General features: G+C 40.2%; 1 protein-coding gene across 2 annotated transcripts; it reads right to left on the bottom strand.

Moving 5' to 3' along the window:
- Positions 1-9: 9 nt before the first annotated feature.
- Positions 10-5826, bottom strand: LOC142955085 (cysteine and glycine-rich protein 1-like). 2 transcript variants are annotated; one of them, XM_076096445.1, is made up of 6 exons: positions 5683-5826; positions 3340-3449; positions 2598-2766; positions 2381-2513; positions 2191-2287; positions 10-573 (listed from the first exon to the last, which is right to left on the bottom strand). In XM_076096445.1, the coding sequence occupies exons 2-6, from the start codon at positions 3446-3448 to the stop codon at positions 497-499; spliced, it is 585 nt and encodes a 194-aa protein (XP_075952560.1). In that variant the 5' UTR covers position 3449; positions 5683-5826; the 3' UTR covers positions 10-496. The 2 variants fall into 2 exon arrangements, with proteins under 2 accessions (XP_075952560.1, XP_075952568.1); XM_076096453.1 differs by lacking the exon at positions 5683-5826 and having other exon boundaries at positions 3340-3454.
- Between the last annotated feature and the right edge of the window lie 14570 nt (positions 5827-20396).

Below are 20396 nucleotides of genomic sequence, written 5' to 3'. Positions count from 1 at the left end.
AACAGGCACTAACATCTTTGAACTTTATTTATTATCATTCTGTTTGGAAAGCATAAAATACAAAAAAAGCAGCATTTATTTTTTTACATAGAGTATTGTTAATAACATACTGAGATTTCATTCAAGGAGGAAAACAACAGGGAAGGTGCAAATCATCAATGCCGCGTTAAACAGTATAATGTTTCAGTATTAAGTGTGGGTTATGTATCAGGATTTACTGTAACAGCACAAGTAATCATCTCTGTCCTATATGAGGCAGAGATGGTGTTGCATGTCTCACTGTTGAATCTTATAATGTAGCCCTTTATCAAGCGTGTCTGTCAGGTGCTATTGTCGCATAGCCACACCACAGACGATATATAACAAGACCCAGACCTATCTCCACATCGATGTAGTCAGGTGTATGACTACAGGCAGCAGGCTGCCCTCTGCAGTAAGAAGACAGTCAGCGCAGCTTGCTGCAGAAATGTCAACGGAGATCTCAGTGGTCTGCTCTCTACTGAGTATTCACCAGCGCCCCAGCTCCCAATCCATACCCAAATCCCTTGGGACCAAAGTTTTTGCCATAACAAGCTGTTAGAAGGAGAAAACAAAGGTAATTAAAAAAACACTCCATGGCAAGAAAAGAACACTGTATGGCTATATCCTTCAGTTAACAGCAGTTTAACGGCGTGTCTTAAGCATTTGAGTCGCTAGCTGTTTGTAATTCCACCTGTGGTTTTCCTGCCTCCTCCCTCTGTTTTGTTGTTTTTTTCCTGCTAAAGTCATAGTGAGTATTACATTACATTACAGTCATTTAGCAGACGCTTTTATCCAAAGCGACTTACAATTCAGATTCTATCACATTTCTACACCGTAGGCACACGGGAGCTACGGGAGCAATTTTGGGGTTAAGTGTCTTGCTCAAGGACACATCGACATGCGACTAGCAGAGCCGGAGCCGGGGATTGAACTGCCAACCCTCTGATTGAAGGACGGCCCTGCTATCCACTTAGCCACAGTCGCCCCAGTATTACTGAGTAATGCAACATTACGAGTCCAGTGCCGTGGTCACACATTTAGAATGGGGCTTAACGTCACTGCCTCTATGGAAATGGAGGTAATAGACCCTTTTCACAAATCGTCAAAGCAAGAAAGTAAAGATGTAAAGATGGACCATGAAGTGTCCCAGTAGGCCATATCAGTGAGGGAACATGCACATGATCAGAGCCCTGGAACTGACTCTCCTAAATGAAAAGCAGCCATTCTTAATGTTTTTCCTGCTTTGACAAGTCAAAATCTCTTCCAGGAAAAGGTTTTATTGAAGATGTTTGATGAACTTAATTTATGTGTAATGCTTTGAATAACACTAACTGGACCTGGCATACAATCTAGAAAGATAAACCCAAGTTTAAAACAACACATGGGATACTAGAACTTGAAATATATTAGCACCCTGCAAAAATGCTATGTGAGGCAGAGAATTGCACTTCAATAATCACCGGAGTCTGGTTTGAGTTCTGAGCCTGCTCCTTTAAGTCAACAAAAACATTAATGAAACAAGCTTTTGAGCTATTTTTCCTATTCCTGCCAATTGTCTTGTTGTGCACTTTAGGATATCTTTGTGTATTGCGAGGCCCGCTGCTGTATTCTTGAGTTTATTCAACTCAGTCACCCACACACGGCCATTAACAAAACATAGCAGTTCAATTTATTTTATTTAAGACTGGACATTTGATTGTTGCATCCAATCGTCCCCCCTACTTTAAGAAGCAATCTTGTTCTTTTAATAGTCACACTGTATAGTTTGTGGTTGTATTGAATGGTATATCACAAATCATAGTCTCTTTCAGACAAATGCAGCCTGAATGGATCAATGCGAGTCATGCCGCCTGGCTTCACTGCTCTGGAGCAAAAACAGGTCGGACATGAGATTACTATACAATTACTATCTTGTTGGCTGCAACTTCTAGACCAGTTGACCATGAATGAAATGTCAGCGTGAACTTGAACGCGCTTGTAAATGTATGTAAGAGACCATATGTGGTCTGGTGTGTTTATATGTTTTAGCAGTTCAGCAGATGTGTATGGAACCACAGGGCAAACCTAGGTCTTGTGTTGAATGTGATAGTATGAACAGCTTAAATGTGCATTCAAAATTGCATTTGCAGTACCAAACACAGTGTTTCTGTTTAGGAAGTGAACTTTTACCTGTGCAGTAGATTTCTCCATCCCGATCAGCTTGTGTGGTTGACTCAAGGCTCTTATTACATGTGGCACAAGTGAAACATCCAATCTTATGCCATGCCTATAAATACATAAATAGAAGATCCATTTTAGAAAGGGGTGTATTTTTTTGCAAGCATGAACATGCGTGTTTATATCTGTGTTTTTTCCTTACGCTCCCAGCTCCAATCACTTTCTCAGCAGCGTAGACGGCCTTGCCACAACGAGGACACTTGTCTGACCCTCCAAACTTCTGAGCCAGGCTGGATGGGTTTGGGTTGCTGCTGGTGGGACGATGAGGAGCAGGTCTGATGGGGACAGAGATAAACCGTGGATAAAGGGGCCTTTAAGAGAGATCGAGAAGTGTGTGTATGTGTTTGTGTGTTACTCACGCTTCATGTCTAATACCCAGAGACTCTCCCTTGTCCATGCTGAGTGTCCCTGCTCCCTGGCCATAACCGTAACCTTTTGGCCCGTACTTCTTGCCGTAGCACGCCTTGCAGTAGACTTCATCCATATGAACAGCTACAGTTGTGCTGTCCAAGTTCTTCCTACACACCACTGCGAAAACGGTAGCATGCACACCAACACACTATACTTGCATATTATTCTTTTGCATATTTGTGCTCATGTTTTTGAGCGCATTCATCTATTTAGATAGGCTCCTGACAGTTTCCTTTTATGGAACAGTTCTACTGAAGAAACATATTCTAATCTAAATTCCATCACAGGAATGTTCGATTACAACGCAGTAACACAAATAACCCTCACAACTCCAGAAACATACATATTTTTCAAGTTGAGTCAGAGAAACACTTTGTTAGTGTTTCTATGACAGGAGGAAATCTATATCTATATCCATAGAAGAATACAAGTTACACATTTATGCTTATAAGTATTTACATTAGTTTGAATTTTTTGCCCCCTTTTTTAGCACCCATGCATGGTACCTATAGCAGCATTTTGTTTTATTATGCCATGCCACTTATGCATTTACATTTTTCTTTGAGGGTAGATGATCAACAGCTCACATTCGCTTAGTATTACTTGTGACTGTAATGACAAGTGACAAGTGTCAGAAGTTCAGCGGTTTCCACGTTGACAATGACGGGAAGAAGCAAAGAGTTTACTCACTGCACAGGAAGCAGGACTTGTGGAAGCTCCGCCCGTCGCAGAGTACCTCTTCTGCAAAGTAGACTGTCTTCTGACAGCGGCCACACTTGTTTCCTCCTCCTAATGGCATCCTTTAGTAATTGCATGCAGCATGAACACAGACACACAAAGACACACTGTGATAATAGCTTTATAATTGTCCAGAATCTGTCAATAAAGATACAGAACCTTAACAAAGAGACTGCGATTAACTGCGTTTCAGAGAGGAATAGCTAACAGTGAATTAGATGGTAAGAAAATAGTAAAATGCCGTGACCGTTTCTTAAATAGTTTATAGGTATTCTTTCAAGGCATGCAGTCAAAATGTTCTTTTGATGACCTGGTTTAAAAGCCTGTAATTTACATGTGTAAGTAGGCTTTAAATACAAAAACAAATGGATCAATGAACTAATTCCTTTACACAACCATCAAGCAAACACATCTACAAGAGTTAATATTCTAAGAAACCTGACTTTCAGATTTGGTGGCCTGTAATTTTGGCTTTGTAATGCCCAGAGACTGTAATTTCACTCCTGCCAGTTCTCTGTGGCTTCTGTAAAGGACCAGCAAGCCAGCAGTGAAGCAGAAAATACAACACTTTTTTTTTTTTCTTTTTAGCTAGAGACGATATTTGCTCTCTCTTGAAAACTGAAGACATCCATGTGGAAGTAATGTGAAATGTGACTTTCCTGAGGAGTCTTAAAGTTGGTGGAATGTGAAAGACCCTGGCATCCTGTCGGTTTCTACCCAGCATGTTTCCCAGCATGACCCTCCCATTCCAGTCTCGTGTATCCACATTCCTGATCCACATTACATTACCATGCAAACCCTCCCACCTCCCTGACTCCCACCATCCTCTCCCTGCCTGTCTGTCTCAGTCTGCATCCCTTCTGCAGACTTCTACATCTGAGTTGTATATTTAGATATTTAGAAGAAGCAGTTGCAACTCTACTATATTCTATTTTTCTAGTGGCCAGAGGATGGAGCTGAGCCTTTCAGAGCACAATATGGAAGTGTCACTTCCCATCACCCATGGACACACTTCCTGTGTGTACCAAATTACCTCGCTCCCTATTCTTAAACAGAAAGTACAACACCAACCCCAAAATTAAACACAACTTCTTTACTGCTGACACCACAATGGTGACGTACTGGTGATGTGCATTCAACATATATGTTAATGTTACATATATATCACGTATACAATACAATAATAAATAATCACTTTATCAGTATTGTCACATATGAAATAACTTCCGTCTTATCACATACCATAGTTCTACTGGAATCTAATGAATTCATATATATATTAATAAATACATTATAAGCCAATAAAAAAATGGAGTTAAGTTTCAGAGAAACTGCTGAATCAGAGGAAGTAGGATGTGAAACATAGAGGCCTTGATTATAGAGGCCTTGATTATAAATTATTAATGGAATTTTTAGGATTGTTTTTTGTAGTTTGTGTATTCTACAGTCCTGGAAACAGGACAAGAGCTTTTTTTTTTTTTGTTCCAGGCTTTTTAGAAAAATATTCCATTTAGATTTTTCCAGCAGCCCAACTTGGAAAACATGACTAGAAGTGGTCAGAAGTCTCAAATAACTCTTAACTCTTTCATGTCGTTTTACAGGCAGGACAATCAATGAGGAGCAGAAAAAGAATGTAGAAGCTGAGACATGAGACAAGAGTGTCATGATGTAAAGATTACTCCAACTCCCAGCTAAAGGACAAAGTACGTTAACAAAGGGTGAGGAAAAAAGCAGGTTAGTCACTTTATTAAGATTTGCTAAATGGTATGCGCAGTTTTCTTGAAGGGTGAATCCTGGTGCATGTTGATAATTGTGGCTCTGCAGGTTTAGACATGTGTGGACACAGACTGTTGTGCAGGAATGTTCAAATAGAGTACAATGAGAGATAAGAAGTGAGAGCAAATCAGGAAGTTTGTTCATCAAGTAAATGTGACTGCGTGTGACATCTGCGAGATTTAGGTGTTTGAACTCAGTAGGAGTTGCCTACTATTCTGTATCACCCTCTGCACTTTGTTGCCGTCACCAGAGAGCATTTAAGATCTTTGCTTAATGTATTGAGTTTTCTTGTTCATGAGTGTTCCACATTGTGTTACTCTTTAACTGCACGCTTTGATACCACTTTGCAAACTCTAATGCGTGATAGCTATTCAAACAAAGGCGTCTCCTCTGGCCTGGCTTACACAGAAAATACAGGTTCCTTTTCCCATCATGCATCGGCACAAAGAGTAGGAAATGAGATACAGTAAGAGGCAAGCAGGAAGCCTAAGCAGGCTGTAATATATTAACATTACTCACCTGCAGTCAGTAGGTGCTGTCAGTCAGTGATGGACAAGTTGAAGGTTGACTTTATCCCGGTGAAACAGTGTTGCTGGTTGGAGCAGCTTCTGTTGTTGCTGCTTCAGTCCGCAAAGTTATGGCGTGTCGAGCAACAGGGGAGTTTCTGACAGAGAGAGAGAGAGAGAGAGAGAGAGAGAGAGAGAGAGAGAGAGAGAGAGAGGTGAATGGGGAGGGAACTTGGATTGAAAAGCTGTGTGATGACGTGCACCGTGGAAATATCTCATACCTACTAAGAATTAGAGCCAGAAACACAGTGAATAAGAAAGATAAAGTATATGCAGAAAACATATAAAGTAGCAAAAATATATAGTTATAAGCACAGGAATATAAAAGTAGAAGCTAGAGTGGTGCAGAAGCCTGCAGGCCTCGTTCATTATTTTACTTGCTGGTGTTAAATTGCAGGATGCTAAGAGTAGGTTCATGTATGAAATAATGTCTTTGGGTGCAGGCTGGGCTTTACATGAAATCTTTCAAAAAGCCTCAATCCACATTGATGAGGAAGTTTTATAGTGTTGAAGTTTTCTATCTTTGTCTTAAATTCTCATGCCAGTCCTGAAGTTTCATGGTGAGGGATAACATACAGTACCTGCATTGTTGTGTGATATCCAAACCTGAGAATAGAGAATAGGACTGTTGACAGAGAAATAGGGAGGATACTTCCTTCCTGGATTTTTAAACAGGAGTAAGATTAGGTGGAAGTGATTGTTGACACTTCCAGCTGACTGCATCAGTGTTTTATCTTATGAGCCAGTAAATTCATCACACAATCTTTTTTTTTTAAATCTGTCTCTCCAGAGGTTAACCCTTTAACAGATAATCAGTTTGAGGAGTCAAATAGTAAACTGTTTTCCCTCTTACACATTAAACAGGACGCAATCTCAAAGTACTTCCAGCCTTTGTACTTTATCGCCACGACCTTAAATGACCTTTAGGGACTAGCTGGTAAAGGTCAATCTGGTGTGCTCAATGGATGAGAAAGCAATAATTGAAATGGATTAAGGAGCTGCTTGATAATGTTGACAGACGAAGCAGAGCGAATGATGAGCATTCAGCTCTACTATGATTGAGCTCTGCTACCACCATGTGGTCATTGTGGGTACTGAACACCAGTGAAAAAGGAAGCTAGAAGGTCTACATACAAACAGTTACTCTTTATATATTTATGTAAATAAAATAATAAAGACCCAAATGGGAACTCCACCGATTTTACGCATCAAAGTCTGTTTACAGATCTTGAATATCACTGCCTCAACTGAAAATGAAAAGAATCTGGGTGTGTGGCGTTAGAGATAAGTGAGCATACCAAATCTCTGTAGCCTGCTCCTCATCTGTACTTAAGGTTAGCGAATGGAGGCTACATTAGCAGCTACTAGAATGACGCGCTCAAATCTCTGACTGAACTATCAGCGATCAAGTTGCATTGTGGGTAGGTGCCATGCCCTGAAAAGCAAGAAAACGCATGGAATAAAAAAGACGATTTCTTCTTAGATTTTGATAATTTTTTGAAACGTAATCGACAATGATATAAGAACACAATGCTAAATCAATGGAGTACTCTTTTAAACAAGTAATTGATTATCAAAAGGCTGCCAATGGACAAATGTGTTAGGTGGAAACTTTAATAGATATCAATAACATGCGGGAGGATAATGACAGCCTGCATGTTTTGTGTTGTAAATAAGGGAGACACTTGCAGGAAATCATTGGAAATTCAACAATGAGAAGTGAAAATCAAAAGTTGAATTAAGAAATGTTAAACATGTTACAGAAACAAAAACACTCAGGAGAAGAATCAAAGATGGGTTTATTATATACATTAAAACACACACGCTTTGGCAAGTTCCACACATTTAATGTATATACATTTAAAGTAAACATTATTCCACTTCAGACACAACCAAAACCGCTGTAACATGTTGACATGCATGCACACAAATCCTGATGAAATGTTTTGTACTCTGCATAATGCCTCGGCAGCCTCAGCTTCTCAAAACATGTTAAAGCTGTGGGAAGTGGGGCCTCAACTATTTCCACCTTCATCTCTGTGGCTGGCACCTCCCATCCTATCCAGAACTTTATGAGGCTCTTTAGCTCAGCTGGAGACGCTGTGTTGAAGAAGCAGCCGATCAGTCGACACAGACTCTGCTAAGACGGCTTCATGCAACAGTAGCTCAAAAGATGTCCCTGTAACAGCAGTCGTACATACCCTTTTCAATGAATGTTTTCAAGTAGCCAGATACTCTGCGTACATCCATGACATCGGACGCGTCGTCATCTTCAATTTTGTAGCTCTCAAAGATGACAGTTATACACGATGGCCATATGATGCAATCCAAGATCAGCTGAAATCACATGGAACTCCGGCTGTATTTAAAATAGTCTTTAATCCTTTTAGTATTTGAATTAGGTGCAGTTTAAAGTCCCGAGGGAATTCATTTTTGTGAAGGAAAATGAGAACAATAAATTGGACTACTTAGATGTGTCTGTGCTGCTCTACCTGAGGTGTGACTTGTGCTTCGGATTCCCTGGGAAACAGGATGGGGATTACATCTCTTCTGCGACTGAGAAGCGGCCACAGTCCCGTCTCTTTTAAGCCTTTTTGGAACTGATTGATTTGATGCCTCGTTCGCTCGATAACCTTCAAGACGGGAGACATGGCACATTGTACACAAAATCATTGAGTGAGTATTTTCTGACCTCACCGCAGTTGTAGATTTTGGTAAGCACTTACTAAACATCTGACGTAAAATAGACCTTATTTTACGATGCCAAAAAATGGCTTTTAAAAAATCTGAGACATAACCGAGTGATGTTCCCTCTAACAGTTTAAAAACAAAAAGCCACTCAGGCCTCTGGGCTCAGATTATTGGAAGTTGAATTATTAAGATTTATTGTTGGACTTTGTTGCCGATGCAGAGGGACATCTGATGGTTTTGGCAAAAGATTCATCTCAGATTTTGCTTGAGTTGACAAGTACACCGATTCTAGTAGATGTCAACTCTGCATCTTGGTAACAACACAGCATTTGCAACAAATTGCTGAAATGGCAGGCAGCAAAAAAAGTGTCTTTCTGAGCCATTGTCCAAATAGTTTGAGAGAGATGTTTCTGTAAATAAACATGTAAAAAGATAAGGATGTGGGAAATACACTTTGGAATACTTTTTAAGGACATAGGGAAATGATACTGTCTTCAGTATATACTTCAGTATTTAGTGTGTTCAGCAGTAGCGTGGAGAAAATGAGTTGAGAAACTGAAGTAGAGTAAATAAAACCACATGACATTACAGCGTGCAAGAGAAGCTGTTCAGACAGCAATTTCCTGTTGGTGGCATTTGGTGCTGGCAGCCCATAGGACAGGCAGAGCTGATGCATGGCGTCAAATTCTTTTAATTCATCGTCTCCATCAAGCTGGAATAAAACATAATGAAAATCATGTTTTATTCATGCAGCATGCATAGAATGAATAACGTTGATTGTAGTTTTATGCGGCTGAGTTTAGTGCGTTAAGTGACAAATGGAGAGGGTTTTTAGGGAGAACATATAATATATATCTTTTATGTTATGTGTTGACGTTAAACTCAATGCTCACCATTGTCACAGTGTCTCGGACGTCGAAGTCAGGGCAGTCTCGTATAGTCACAGGAGCAGTCTCCATCGAACCTCCAAAGAGAATGTGAATAATGGCTGGGCTGAGTCCTGAGAAACTCGGGCCGAGATGCAAGAAGGAATGGCCAATCATCCGGCCCGCGACTGTAAACATGTTGTTTTCAAGCAGTTCATCTGAAACTGAGGGGATGAGGTGATCAGGCTCACCTTCAAAGACTTTGGTGATGGCCGCACTTCCTGCAACAGTCAAAGATTGAGGATGAAGAGAATATTTAGAACACAAGTTTAATGACTCAAAAAAAAATGTAATCAGAGAATGAGGAAAAATCCCGTTTGTGTAGAGTACAATCAATCAGTCGATTTTGATACTTTGATCCTCAGACTTAGTTTTTTTTAGACCTGTAGCTCACCTTTCCTGAAATTTGATAAACAGTCAGTGATTATTACCATGATTATTACATTTCACATAAATGGTCTGTTAATCATCTGTTCTGTCAATTATTTGATTACTTTATCAAGATTTCGATTTTTTTTTTTCATTGTTTTTTGATAGAACAATAGAGATTAGTTTTCTTGTTCTTTAGATTATCCAGATTTTCCAGATAAAATGAAATAATGGAATGACTGGATGCATCTCAGAGCTCAATAATGCTTGCCTGTTTGCCCGGGGCAAGTCAAATGTCATGTTGGCCCAATTGGGCAAGTGGAAAAAAAAGATTAAAACACATTGTTGTTTTTTCCCAGAGCTGATGATGAAAGTAGCTAAGGAGTGAACCATCTTGCTTCCTTCTCATCTCTGAACAAGACAAAGTTGATGAGCTGAAGCTCAAGCCAGTATTTAAATTATCCTGGAAACAAAAGTTTTTATTACTTGTATTTAGTGATCTGTAGGCATGTAACTTCTGAATGTAGTCAGAATCAGCATTGTTGTTGTATGAGTATGTTGTAGTGTCTAACCTAAGTTTATATGGAATCCACTCATAAGTTTGAGCATCACTGTCGACATCATGTGACGGTCGACCCCACTTCCTGTTGCAACGTCGCCTGTGTGGAAACATTTTTTACTTTTTATCACTTAATTGAGCAATACGGTGTTTGTTTGTTTTTCTAGTGAAAGTAGTCCTGATTAATTTGCCAGTTACTACCTTGAAGTTTGCATCGAAGTGGCGACGTCCACCGGACGTCGTCTGTCTTGTAGAATGTGACTAAAGTTCGGTCTTGCTCCTCCTTGTCTTGTCTGATGTCCAAACTAAGAAATAGGCTGTTTGAATCTCTGTGGCTGTGAAGAAGGTCTTGTGAAAATAGCCAACCAGCTTCTTTTGGATCTGACACTGTTATCCATTCTGAGACAGCAGCAAAAAGAGCAGAGTATGAAAATATAATATTAACTATTTGGAATATACGGTGTCCACAAATGAAGCTTTAAGGGACTATAATGACCAGATATAAATCCTTGAAAAAAAGATTACATTGTAGAAACATGTACCTGTGCTACTGGACGTAACTTCTTCTGTTTCTTCCATTTCTAGGTACTGACCCGATCATAATGGGCAGTCGGTTCCAACAATCTGAGAGAAAGGGATTGATAGTAAGGTATAAGGTAAATGCCAAATGCTGTTGACGGATCCACTGTGCATCAGGTCAGTGTAACAGTGAGCTCACGGCTAGAGGATGTAAATTACAGCCTTTTGTGTTTAAGCAAGCCTTCACTTGAAACATGTCAAATCTCAGGGCTGCTGTTTCGGAGGTATGCAGCTTTTCTTACAAGTGACCCTCAGGCAGGAGGGAAGAGAGAGTCATGTTTACTGCTCCTCAAACTCCAACCTACTTCTGACCATTAGCTTGAACATTTGCTTTTATATCTACAGTAAATTGCTTTTGAGTATTTCATTTAGTCATAGGGATTGTCTACATTGTAATTTGAATATGTTGGTCTATTATGTGCACAACATCTGTTGCATGTCTGTCCATCCTGGGAGAGGCTGCTCTTCCCGAGGTTACATGGGTTTGTTTTTCCGTATTCGAAGCAAGGGTGTCATATGCTGTGCAGATTGTAGAGCACCCTGAGGCAAATTTGTGATATTATGTTATATAAATAAACTTGACTTGATTTGACTTTTTAAGTTTTTCAATGGATGAATTTACACTGCGTTGATTATACATCAAACATATTGTTTCCCTTATAATTCAAAACTTTTAAAAATGAATTCTTTCAATTCATAAAAGTTGTAAAATCTAGTCTTAAGTGTATATCCATTGAGTTGAAACATGCATGGATTAGGACCTTGTACAATATCGTTTTTTAACAGGTTTAAAAATGAAAAATGAGGTTGCAGCTGTGCTTACCTGTGAAGGTCCGTGACAGTGTCTTCTCTGTTTCTTGTGTTTGCTGTCATTGGGGCTGTGTGGGAGTTCCAACTGCTAGTAGTCTAAGCTGGTTTAACTTGTCTGTACAGGTATTGCAAACTGTAAAGAGTGTAGCTTAGTTTACGGCAGCTGCGTTTTTTAAAGGGCAACCTTTTAAAGGGGACAGTCAACAGACTCTGCTGGCATTACGGGTCACATGGTCAAATGGTTGAAATCTAAATTACAATATGAATTACCTAATTACGTTATTTTATACAAATAACAGACATAGTAAATGTGCAATTTTGGTGTTTTACCACAGTCCACAATTTAGATGAATATTAGTAAATGCATACTGTTATAATGAGGAATGGCAGCTTTATTTATAGCACATTTCAATCAGAGTCAATTCAAAGTGCTTTACGTAGTCAGAGTAAAGCACTAGAATTGCACTTAAAATCAATAAACAATAAAAAACAGAATAAAATCAATTTAGGTAAAATAAAATTGTTTTTTAAAAATTAGATAAAGTAAAATACACAAAATGAAATAACATACACATTGAATAGATCAGAAATTCAGTTGCAGTGCAGTTACTGTCCAGTATTACGTTGTAAGTTGCCCCAAATGCAAAAAAAGAAAATGACAGTGCCTTAGAGAACAGCAGAGTTTTTAATTTCGATTTGAAAGTGGCGCATTTGAGAAAAAGTTGGTTCCATCTGTGTTAAGCATATAGCATTTGTTCTGACTCACGCTTTTACCAGTTGACCCTACTGGGTTTATAATCTTCTCGGAGATCAGAGATGTATTTCTGCTCAAGAATATTGAGTGATTAATGAACTAGCAGCAACAAGATTGATTCCTTAAGTAACTTAGTGTAAAAGATGTAATAACAGCAGTAATGTGCTCTGTTCTCTTGGTTCTCGTTAGAACCTTGGCAGCAGCATCCTGAATGAGCTAACATTGTCTAACTGTCTTTTCGGGAAGACCGGACAAGACACCGCTGTTAACATCCTCCCTGATGAAAATGAAGGCAAAAATGATGATTTAGTTATTGCCTTGAGGCGACTGCTGAAGCTCAAATATTTAAAAACAATTAGCTAGCATCAAGATGACGATAACATTCATTCTTTCCTACTTGTTGGCAAATGCATTGATCTCCGTCTTGTTTTTATTTAATTGAAAGAACTTTAAACACATTGATAGAGTGAGTCTAAGAGACCATAGACTTAGTAAAGCCATGCTAGTGGCTATATGTGAGGATGTACAGCGTGTGGTGTCTCTTTTCGTTTTATGACAAGTATTTTGTCAGATATCAAGTATTGGAAAAATTGAGTAATGAAAGTGTGCACTGTGAAGACCCTGCATGAGAATGACGTGTTAGTATCACTCAGCTAAATCAAATGTAATGTAATTAACATAATAATAATAAAGCCCCCCCCCCTCCCTCCCCCGCAATCCTGCAAGCGATTCAGATGATGGCTGGATGGATAATAAATGTTATTTCTAGTAGTAGCTGTAGATCTGTCTCTATTGGCTAAATAGACGTCACCTAGTGTTAACAGTGCAGTCACATGAGGTACAGTCACACACAGAGACAAACTCAGGATGTTGATGAACTTGGTGGATTGAGCTCTGTGGTGATAAGATACAAACGTTCACAAGGAACAGGGAACTTCCTCTGCGCTACATTAACCTGTTATGTTGTTCTGATTGTTTTTGTCTCAGTGCTTCTTCTCTCTTCTGTGTTCTTCCTTTACTTTACACCTCATCTCATTGAAACTACACATCTGAGGCCTCATGTTCCAGACAGTCAACATGTTAGAGTAGCCCCCCCCCCTCCATGCCTCCATCCCTCCAGATGCCCCTCGGGGTGACAGTGACACAAGTATCCCATTGTCACAACAGCGTCTCTCAGGGGGGAGGACATGCTTTGGAGGACATCAGTAGATTAGCTATGACATTAACCCCCCTCTGCATAACACACACACACACACACACACACACACACACACACACACACACACACACACACACTCTTCACTCCTACCCATAATCCCTCTGTTTTCAAGTCACTTCCCGTTTCATGAGCCACTGAGACAAAGCAACAGATCATGTGAGTGTTTTTTTTGCTTGTGGGTGACTTTGGAGTGAGTTTCACACATTTGAATTCCCTGTAGGGAGCTGAAAAAACAGAAGAGCAGCCTTGACATTAATGTGAGTATTTAGAGATGAGCACTTAAGTGATTGTGGTATACAGCATGAAGGGTACAGTACTGTGTGTGATATGTGCATGAGTGTAGAGAAAAGAGGGAGGGGGGAGTTAATGTGTACAGTGTGCATGTGTTCAGTATGTGTGGGGGAGGTGCTGTGCTTGTTGGGCAATGTCCTAATAGCATTTTTTCAATGTATCATGCTTGGTTGGTCAGTTGATGTATTTATTTGCACACTGCAGTTTAACAGGACACATTTTCCTTTATTTATGTATCTCTTCAGCATAGACTTGCAGACCATGTCAAGTGGCAGCACAGTGTTAGCACAGCCAGTCAATGCCTAATCAATATGTGATCAGCGAGAGAGCTCTCAGGCTGTACTTAACTGCAAGATCAAGACCTTGAAGACCGTAAAGACCCTTACAGACCGTTCAGTCTAATGATTGATCGAACACACGCCGTTAGAGAAAAATATGCTGCTGAATGTACACTGTAAAAAAACGGGAGAATCCCAGACATATTTTATGGGTCTGATCCTATTGTGTGTCACGATCTTCATTAAATATTCAGCACAGTCCGGCATGTCACTGTGTCGAACTGTAAGCCAGCACAGCAGAAATATGAGAAGAGAGAATAGAGCGAGAAATGCAAAGAGAGTAAGAGACTGAGATACAGAGAAAGACAGAAAGAGCCCGGAGAGAGAACGGGGATCGAAAAGCAAGCAAGAAATCTTAGAGTAAGCAGGCGCTTACACATTGTGATGAGACACAGGGAATGTGTAATCCAGTAGTCAAAATAGCAATTAATAACATCTTTTCAAGTGCTTACTATGATCGACGCTGTTTCACACCTCCATCTCTGAGTCACCCTGGTGTTGCACAGTGTGTCTCACTGCTGTTACAACATTTTCCTCTTTTTGTAAACCAGATCAGGTGTTTCAAGTGGACTGGCTACATTTGATGAGATTTTTACAGACAGATTTATAAGTAGGGATAGACAGAAGCTAAGTTCAAGGGCAGGTCTGGTGGACGTATGTCATTCCTCTTTATTTGTCAGCTGGGAAAAGACGCCAACAGAAGACTTTACTCTGCACATGTTGATCATGTTTCCAGCCTCTCTCCTCTTGTCTCTCTTTCTCATTCACTGTCTTCCTTCTTTCATTAGAGGTGTGGGCCAATTTCGAGGAGTGTTGGATGGGCTGTGCAGACACATATATAGACTCAGATGTATGTTGGTGATTCTGTGTGTTTATGCACATTTTCATTAGTCATCAGCAGATCTATCATTAGAATGCCATGTTTCTTTTACAGTCTTATTTCATCCGGCTTCCCCTGACCACCAAATAGACTTCAAAAGCACGATGATGGGTTTCAGCTTTTCACAGTTGTGGCTACATCTGCTTAATTACCATGTCTTATTACTCACACTATACAGACACACCCCCTTCTCACGCACACAAACCACACTCATCCAGCTAATGGACCAGCCCGTCTCTGCTTTTGCTGGGCTTATATTTCACCTCGGAGAGGGAGGGAGCTCAGCCAACATGTCCATTACGGAGAGAGCGAGCGAGAGATGGGGATTGTGATGAGGGGAGGAAAAAATAAAGAGAGGGGCGGGGATACGGCTGCAAGCGTACTGCGGCAGCAGCAGAGCGGCATGACGTGATAGAGGGGTGAAATGATAGACAGAGGGACACACACACAAATGCACATGCTCGCAGCTCAGAAGTCCGCCAGGCAAAAGTAGACAGAAGCAAAGGCGGGGACTCAGCAGCATACAGATTAGAGACAAACTCACTTGCTGCTTTCTATCCCGATGCTTGCAGAGGGTGAGTGTAGCCTTGGTTCATATTTTGGATTTATGTTCATGCATTTGTCAATGTGACCGTGTATCTCCCCTTGATGGTTTGTGTGAATCTTATTTGTGTAAACGTAACTGCGAATGCCAGTTTCTGTGAGCAGATAAATACAAACACTAAAGGGTGACGATGTTCACAATCAGCAGTGTAGCAGCGAGATGGTGGTAGAGTGGGAGAGAGAGGTTAAAAGAAAGAAAGGCAGAGCTTAAGTGGGATGAAAAGAGGGGGAGAAGGGATGATATGGGGGGGGGGGGGGGGGGTATTCCATAGCCAGGGGTGACGTGATGTGATCTGCCTGAGTCAGCGTTTATATAGGCTGGATGACTCAGTGCAGCATGCATAGCATACATAATATGCTGTGTGTCCAATACCTGTGGAGAGTGTTGGATAATGTGAAGAGTTGTAGTACTGAATCAGAATGGAGGGAAACTGTGCACACATGTTGATGTTTATGTGGTTAGTAGTCTGATTAGGCTCTCTCCTGTTTAGTTTTGTGTGGGTGCTTGTGTTTGTCTGCCTATGCTTCTATAATGAGTGCAACTGGAGTGGACGTGTGGAGTGCTAGACATGCTTCATTTTTCCAATTTGCGAGTGATTCACATTCTCTGTAGAAACCCCTAAACTGATGACTTTTCCATGTGGTTGTACCGGGCTGTGTTGAAAATCTCATAACCCGAGTTTTACTTCAGTTAACTAGTTATCCTCTGTGAAAGAAACCCCTTGCATAGCCACTTGAAATCATGATACATTGTGATGAAGTCAATACCAAAACAAATCAACTACCGTATCTTCCTGTGCAGTTGACAAACTGGACATACAAGGTTTTTAGACGATTTAAATGCTATCGTATGCTGTGGCATTTTTGAGGACGACAGAACATGTGTCATTGCAGGTCACTAGTGTAGGCCAAGTACATTTCCATTTGGGTTACTGACTCATGCTAACATAAACAGTCTTCAGTTCATTGTTCAAACTGAGATTTTTTTAATGTCTGTGAAATGACGTTTTTCCGCCAAAAAATGGGAGCACTGATTTCATCGAAGAAAGTGACTTTGAAAATGACTCGGTGCGGGGCCCTCTGATTCGCTGAAAATGTCGTTCCTCTTTATCACAGCTTCCTGTCTCGGTGAATGGAGAGGCACTGTGGACCAATGGGAGGGCAGTGGTGAGGATGCAACAGTGAGCCAGGAAAAAACAGCCCATTGTTCGTGGGACTACACAGAAGTGTGACCACTCTCCTGCAGGCTCTGGCTGCTCGGCCTATCGGCACACTGACGGACCCGGGACACCATTGAGAGGTAAGACACTGGAGAGACAGCAGATCTGGCACATGACATTTCACAAAAAGCCTTTTATGAGCTTCAGAAGTTATTCTGGTGTGTCTTCTAAGAAAACGGTGCTTTTACAGGAATCCTAACAGCACATTGGAGCGTTTTTGCACCACCGTGTGTCACTAGCATATTGTAAGAGGATTTATGACAGCACATTATCGCTGTTGTTTTGGTTGTTGTCATAATGGAGGTAATTACATTCATTTATATCCACACTGGATGACACACACAGACACACAGGCACTGCTAATGTGCTTCAGTTCACAGACAGAGAGGCCAGTGTTACCACCTCATTTATTGATTTTGGTGATGAGTCAGAGGATTTTCATCGCTAGGGTGAGGGTGCGTATTTGTGTGAAAGAGAAGATATGCATGTTTCTTTGAACAGAGGTACAGTAACGGAATTCAGGCTGAGTTTGTCATGGGAGTCATTTGGGACAGCGTGGCTAAAATGATGTAATAAGATTATGAAGTTAAAAGCTAACATCTAATGCCGGCTACCACGCTATCCTTCTTGTTTTTCTACTTACAGAAAGTATATACCTATATTGATGTGAAAATAGTTTTTAATCAGCACATGTACTGCAGTTCTCCTCCTGAATATGTGGAGATAGATAGACAATTTGAAGATTAGTGAAAGAGTCCCTGCTGCTGTTGCACACAGTGTCCAGCAGGTGTCAGTACCATCCTAGCAGAATCATTTTGGACTAGTCAAATTCTCTGTATTCTTTACGCTTGACCAATGATCATTAAATTCACTTGCAACAAAAATACTAAAATCACCATGTTTTCGTTACCATGTTTTTGCCATTATACAAAAGTCATTATCTTCTCCAACACTCCAACACACTTGTATACAAATACGATTTATTTTATTTTTCAATTGTTGGTCATTGGTGCTATATACACAAAACAATGTCCACGTACTTCACATTTATTTGTCCAGCTTTGTTGTCCTTGTACCTCGCTGTTATGTATATTTTTAAGAGTTAAGATGTATTGTATGTGTACACAAACTTGGCCAATAATGGCGATTCTGATCCTGAAGCGCAATTACTTTTTACGTTGTTCTACTTAAATACCTATTAAATATTAGGAGTGTTGTCTGGGTGTCACAGAAACACTAATGTATAATTAGCCAAGAGACATGCATCTATTGTATTAAGTAAAGAGCTACTGCAAATTGATTATCGGCTTTATTAATTGAAAACAATTAGCTAAATTGATTAATCATTTAACCCATTTATCAAGCGAAACATGCCAGGCAGTCTCGGCTTTCAGTCACTTAAAATCGTGCTTTTCTCTTATATGACTGTCGATTTAATATCTTTGTTTTGTTCTTCGTTTAAGTACCTTTAAGTCCTTTGGGCTCAGGGAAATCTTTCACTAGTTCATGATGTTTTATGGACTACCTGATTTGTAATTTAATCAAAAAAAGAATTGGCAGATTAATTAACACCATTGTTAGTGGCAGCCCTAACCAGCAACCTATTTTTCCTCACATTTGTGCCGTAGGACCGGCCAAAACCAAACCACATATGTTTGTTCTTCCTGTAGATTTCTACAAAGTGTATTAAACCAGGAATTTCAATAGTTCTATGTTTTGGTTGCCAGAAAAGTCACAAGCAGTTTGACCTACTTTGAAAGTGTTAACAAACCAACAATCTAACTATTGTGAATGCACTTGTATAACAGAGTGATGTTATTTTTGACTCCTGTATATAGTCTGAACACATGACACAGAGAACACACCCTGCACATGTAACAAGCTTATGCTGTAAAACATTCCCTTAAGTGTGTTGGAATCAGACCTCAAATTGATTAGCCAGTTTTTTAACCCGCTTACCGCTGCTTTTAGTCAGCAGAAATATCCTTTTGTCTCTTTCTGTGGATATACACACACAGACATCCTCACCACCAGCTGAGCCTCGGTATGTCCTTACGTGGGCTGCAGTAGTACTGGTATGACCCCCACTGTATCCCCCAGAGACTAACCAATTTCCATACAGATAGACACAGAGCCAGACCGCACCTGTGCCCCTGGAATTCTGAGCAGGAATTGTATCAGACAGACAGAAATTCTGATGCTTTTAGTGACTTGGCCTCCCAGGAGAAAGAGCGAGAGAAACATAGATGGGGGGGGAAAGAGGAATTTATGGAGAGAAATGAGGTGAAAGCAGGATGGATGATCATATCTGTCTCTATATACCTACTGCTGCATCACTGCTTCCGTATGCTGCTGTGCAGGTCTATAGCACTGAGTCAACTATGATAGAGCACGAGTCCTTCGCAAAATACCCAAATCTCCATTTTCTGTGTCAGTATGTCTAATATTATAAGTAGATACAGAGATAGTAACCTTTTCTTTATTAGAAACCTTAATGTTGTTTTCGTTTCATGTTTTTGAGCTGAAGCAGTCAACCTCTTTCTGCTGTAGGGATTCTTAAAATGACAGAGCTTTTGCTCAGACTGCTGGGAAATTGTGTGTGTGTGTGTGTGTGTGTGTTTGTGTTAGCCACGTTACACTGTGAGCAATACTGCGATTAGATGCGCTGTCAAATAATCCAACATTTTATCCTTGTGACTTTGACGGCTTACTTTGACACATCTCTGATTTACTAAAGACAGCTTCCCAAGACGTCTTCTGGCAACACAATTTCTGCTTTTTAAGAAAGGGGCAAGTAGGGTTTAGTGTTAAATCTGTGTATTTGTAAGTGCATGTATAATTATGATAAATCTTCTTGTACTGCACTGTTCCAAAGCAAAAATGCTGTATACAGTATGTGTTTATGTCTGTGTTAAATGCGAGTTCAGCTGTTGACCCAATGCGGTACATCTGGTCAGCAACAGCAACATGATTTGTTTACGATGTTAGTGAGACAGTCATTAAATATGTGTATATATATATATGTACACACCCACTATTGGGCAATAATTCACTATTGTCACAATTGCAATTTTTTATTACACGTATTTATGTCTTATTTAACAGATTTGAAAAACTACACTTAATGATACACTTAATAACAGCTAATCACATAAAATGTGATAGATATAAAGTGAGGACAAATACAAAAAATCTTTTGTTAAAATATCGTTTGACCAAAGACTGTCATGTGAGATTCTGACAATTTGTGAGGGATATCAAAACAATGTATCTGTTCCTCTCAGATGCTGTGATCCTTCTCGTTCTACACATGCTGCTTCCTCCCTTTTCCCCTCCCACCCTGCCTACCTTCCCACCACACAGCCTCCCGTCCTCTGTCCCTCCAGTAGAGCAGCACGAGGTAGTTAGATTATATAACATTACATGAA

This window comes from Anarhichas minor, unplaced genomic scaffold (genome assembly GCF_050575085.1).
Source record: "Anarhichas minor isolate MPS153535 unplaced genomic scaffold, ASM5057508v1 ptg000003l, whole genome shotgun sequence".
Lineage (NCBI taxonomy): Eukaryota > Metazoa > Chordata > Actinopteri > Perciformes > Anarhichadidae > Anarhichas > Anarhichas minor.
The sequence above is the reverse complement of the archived record's forward strand: the minus strand, read 5'-3'. Positions and strand labels throughout refer to the sequence as shown.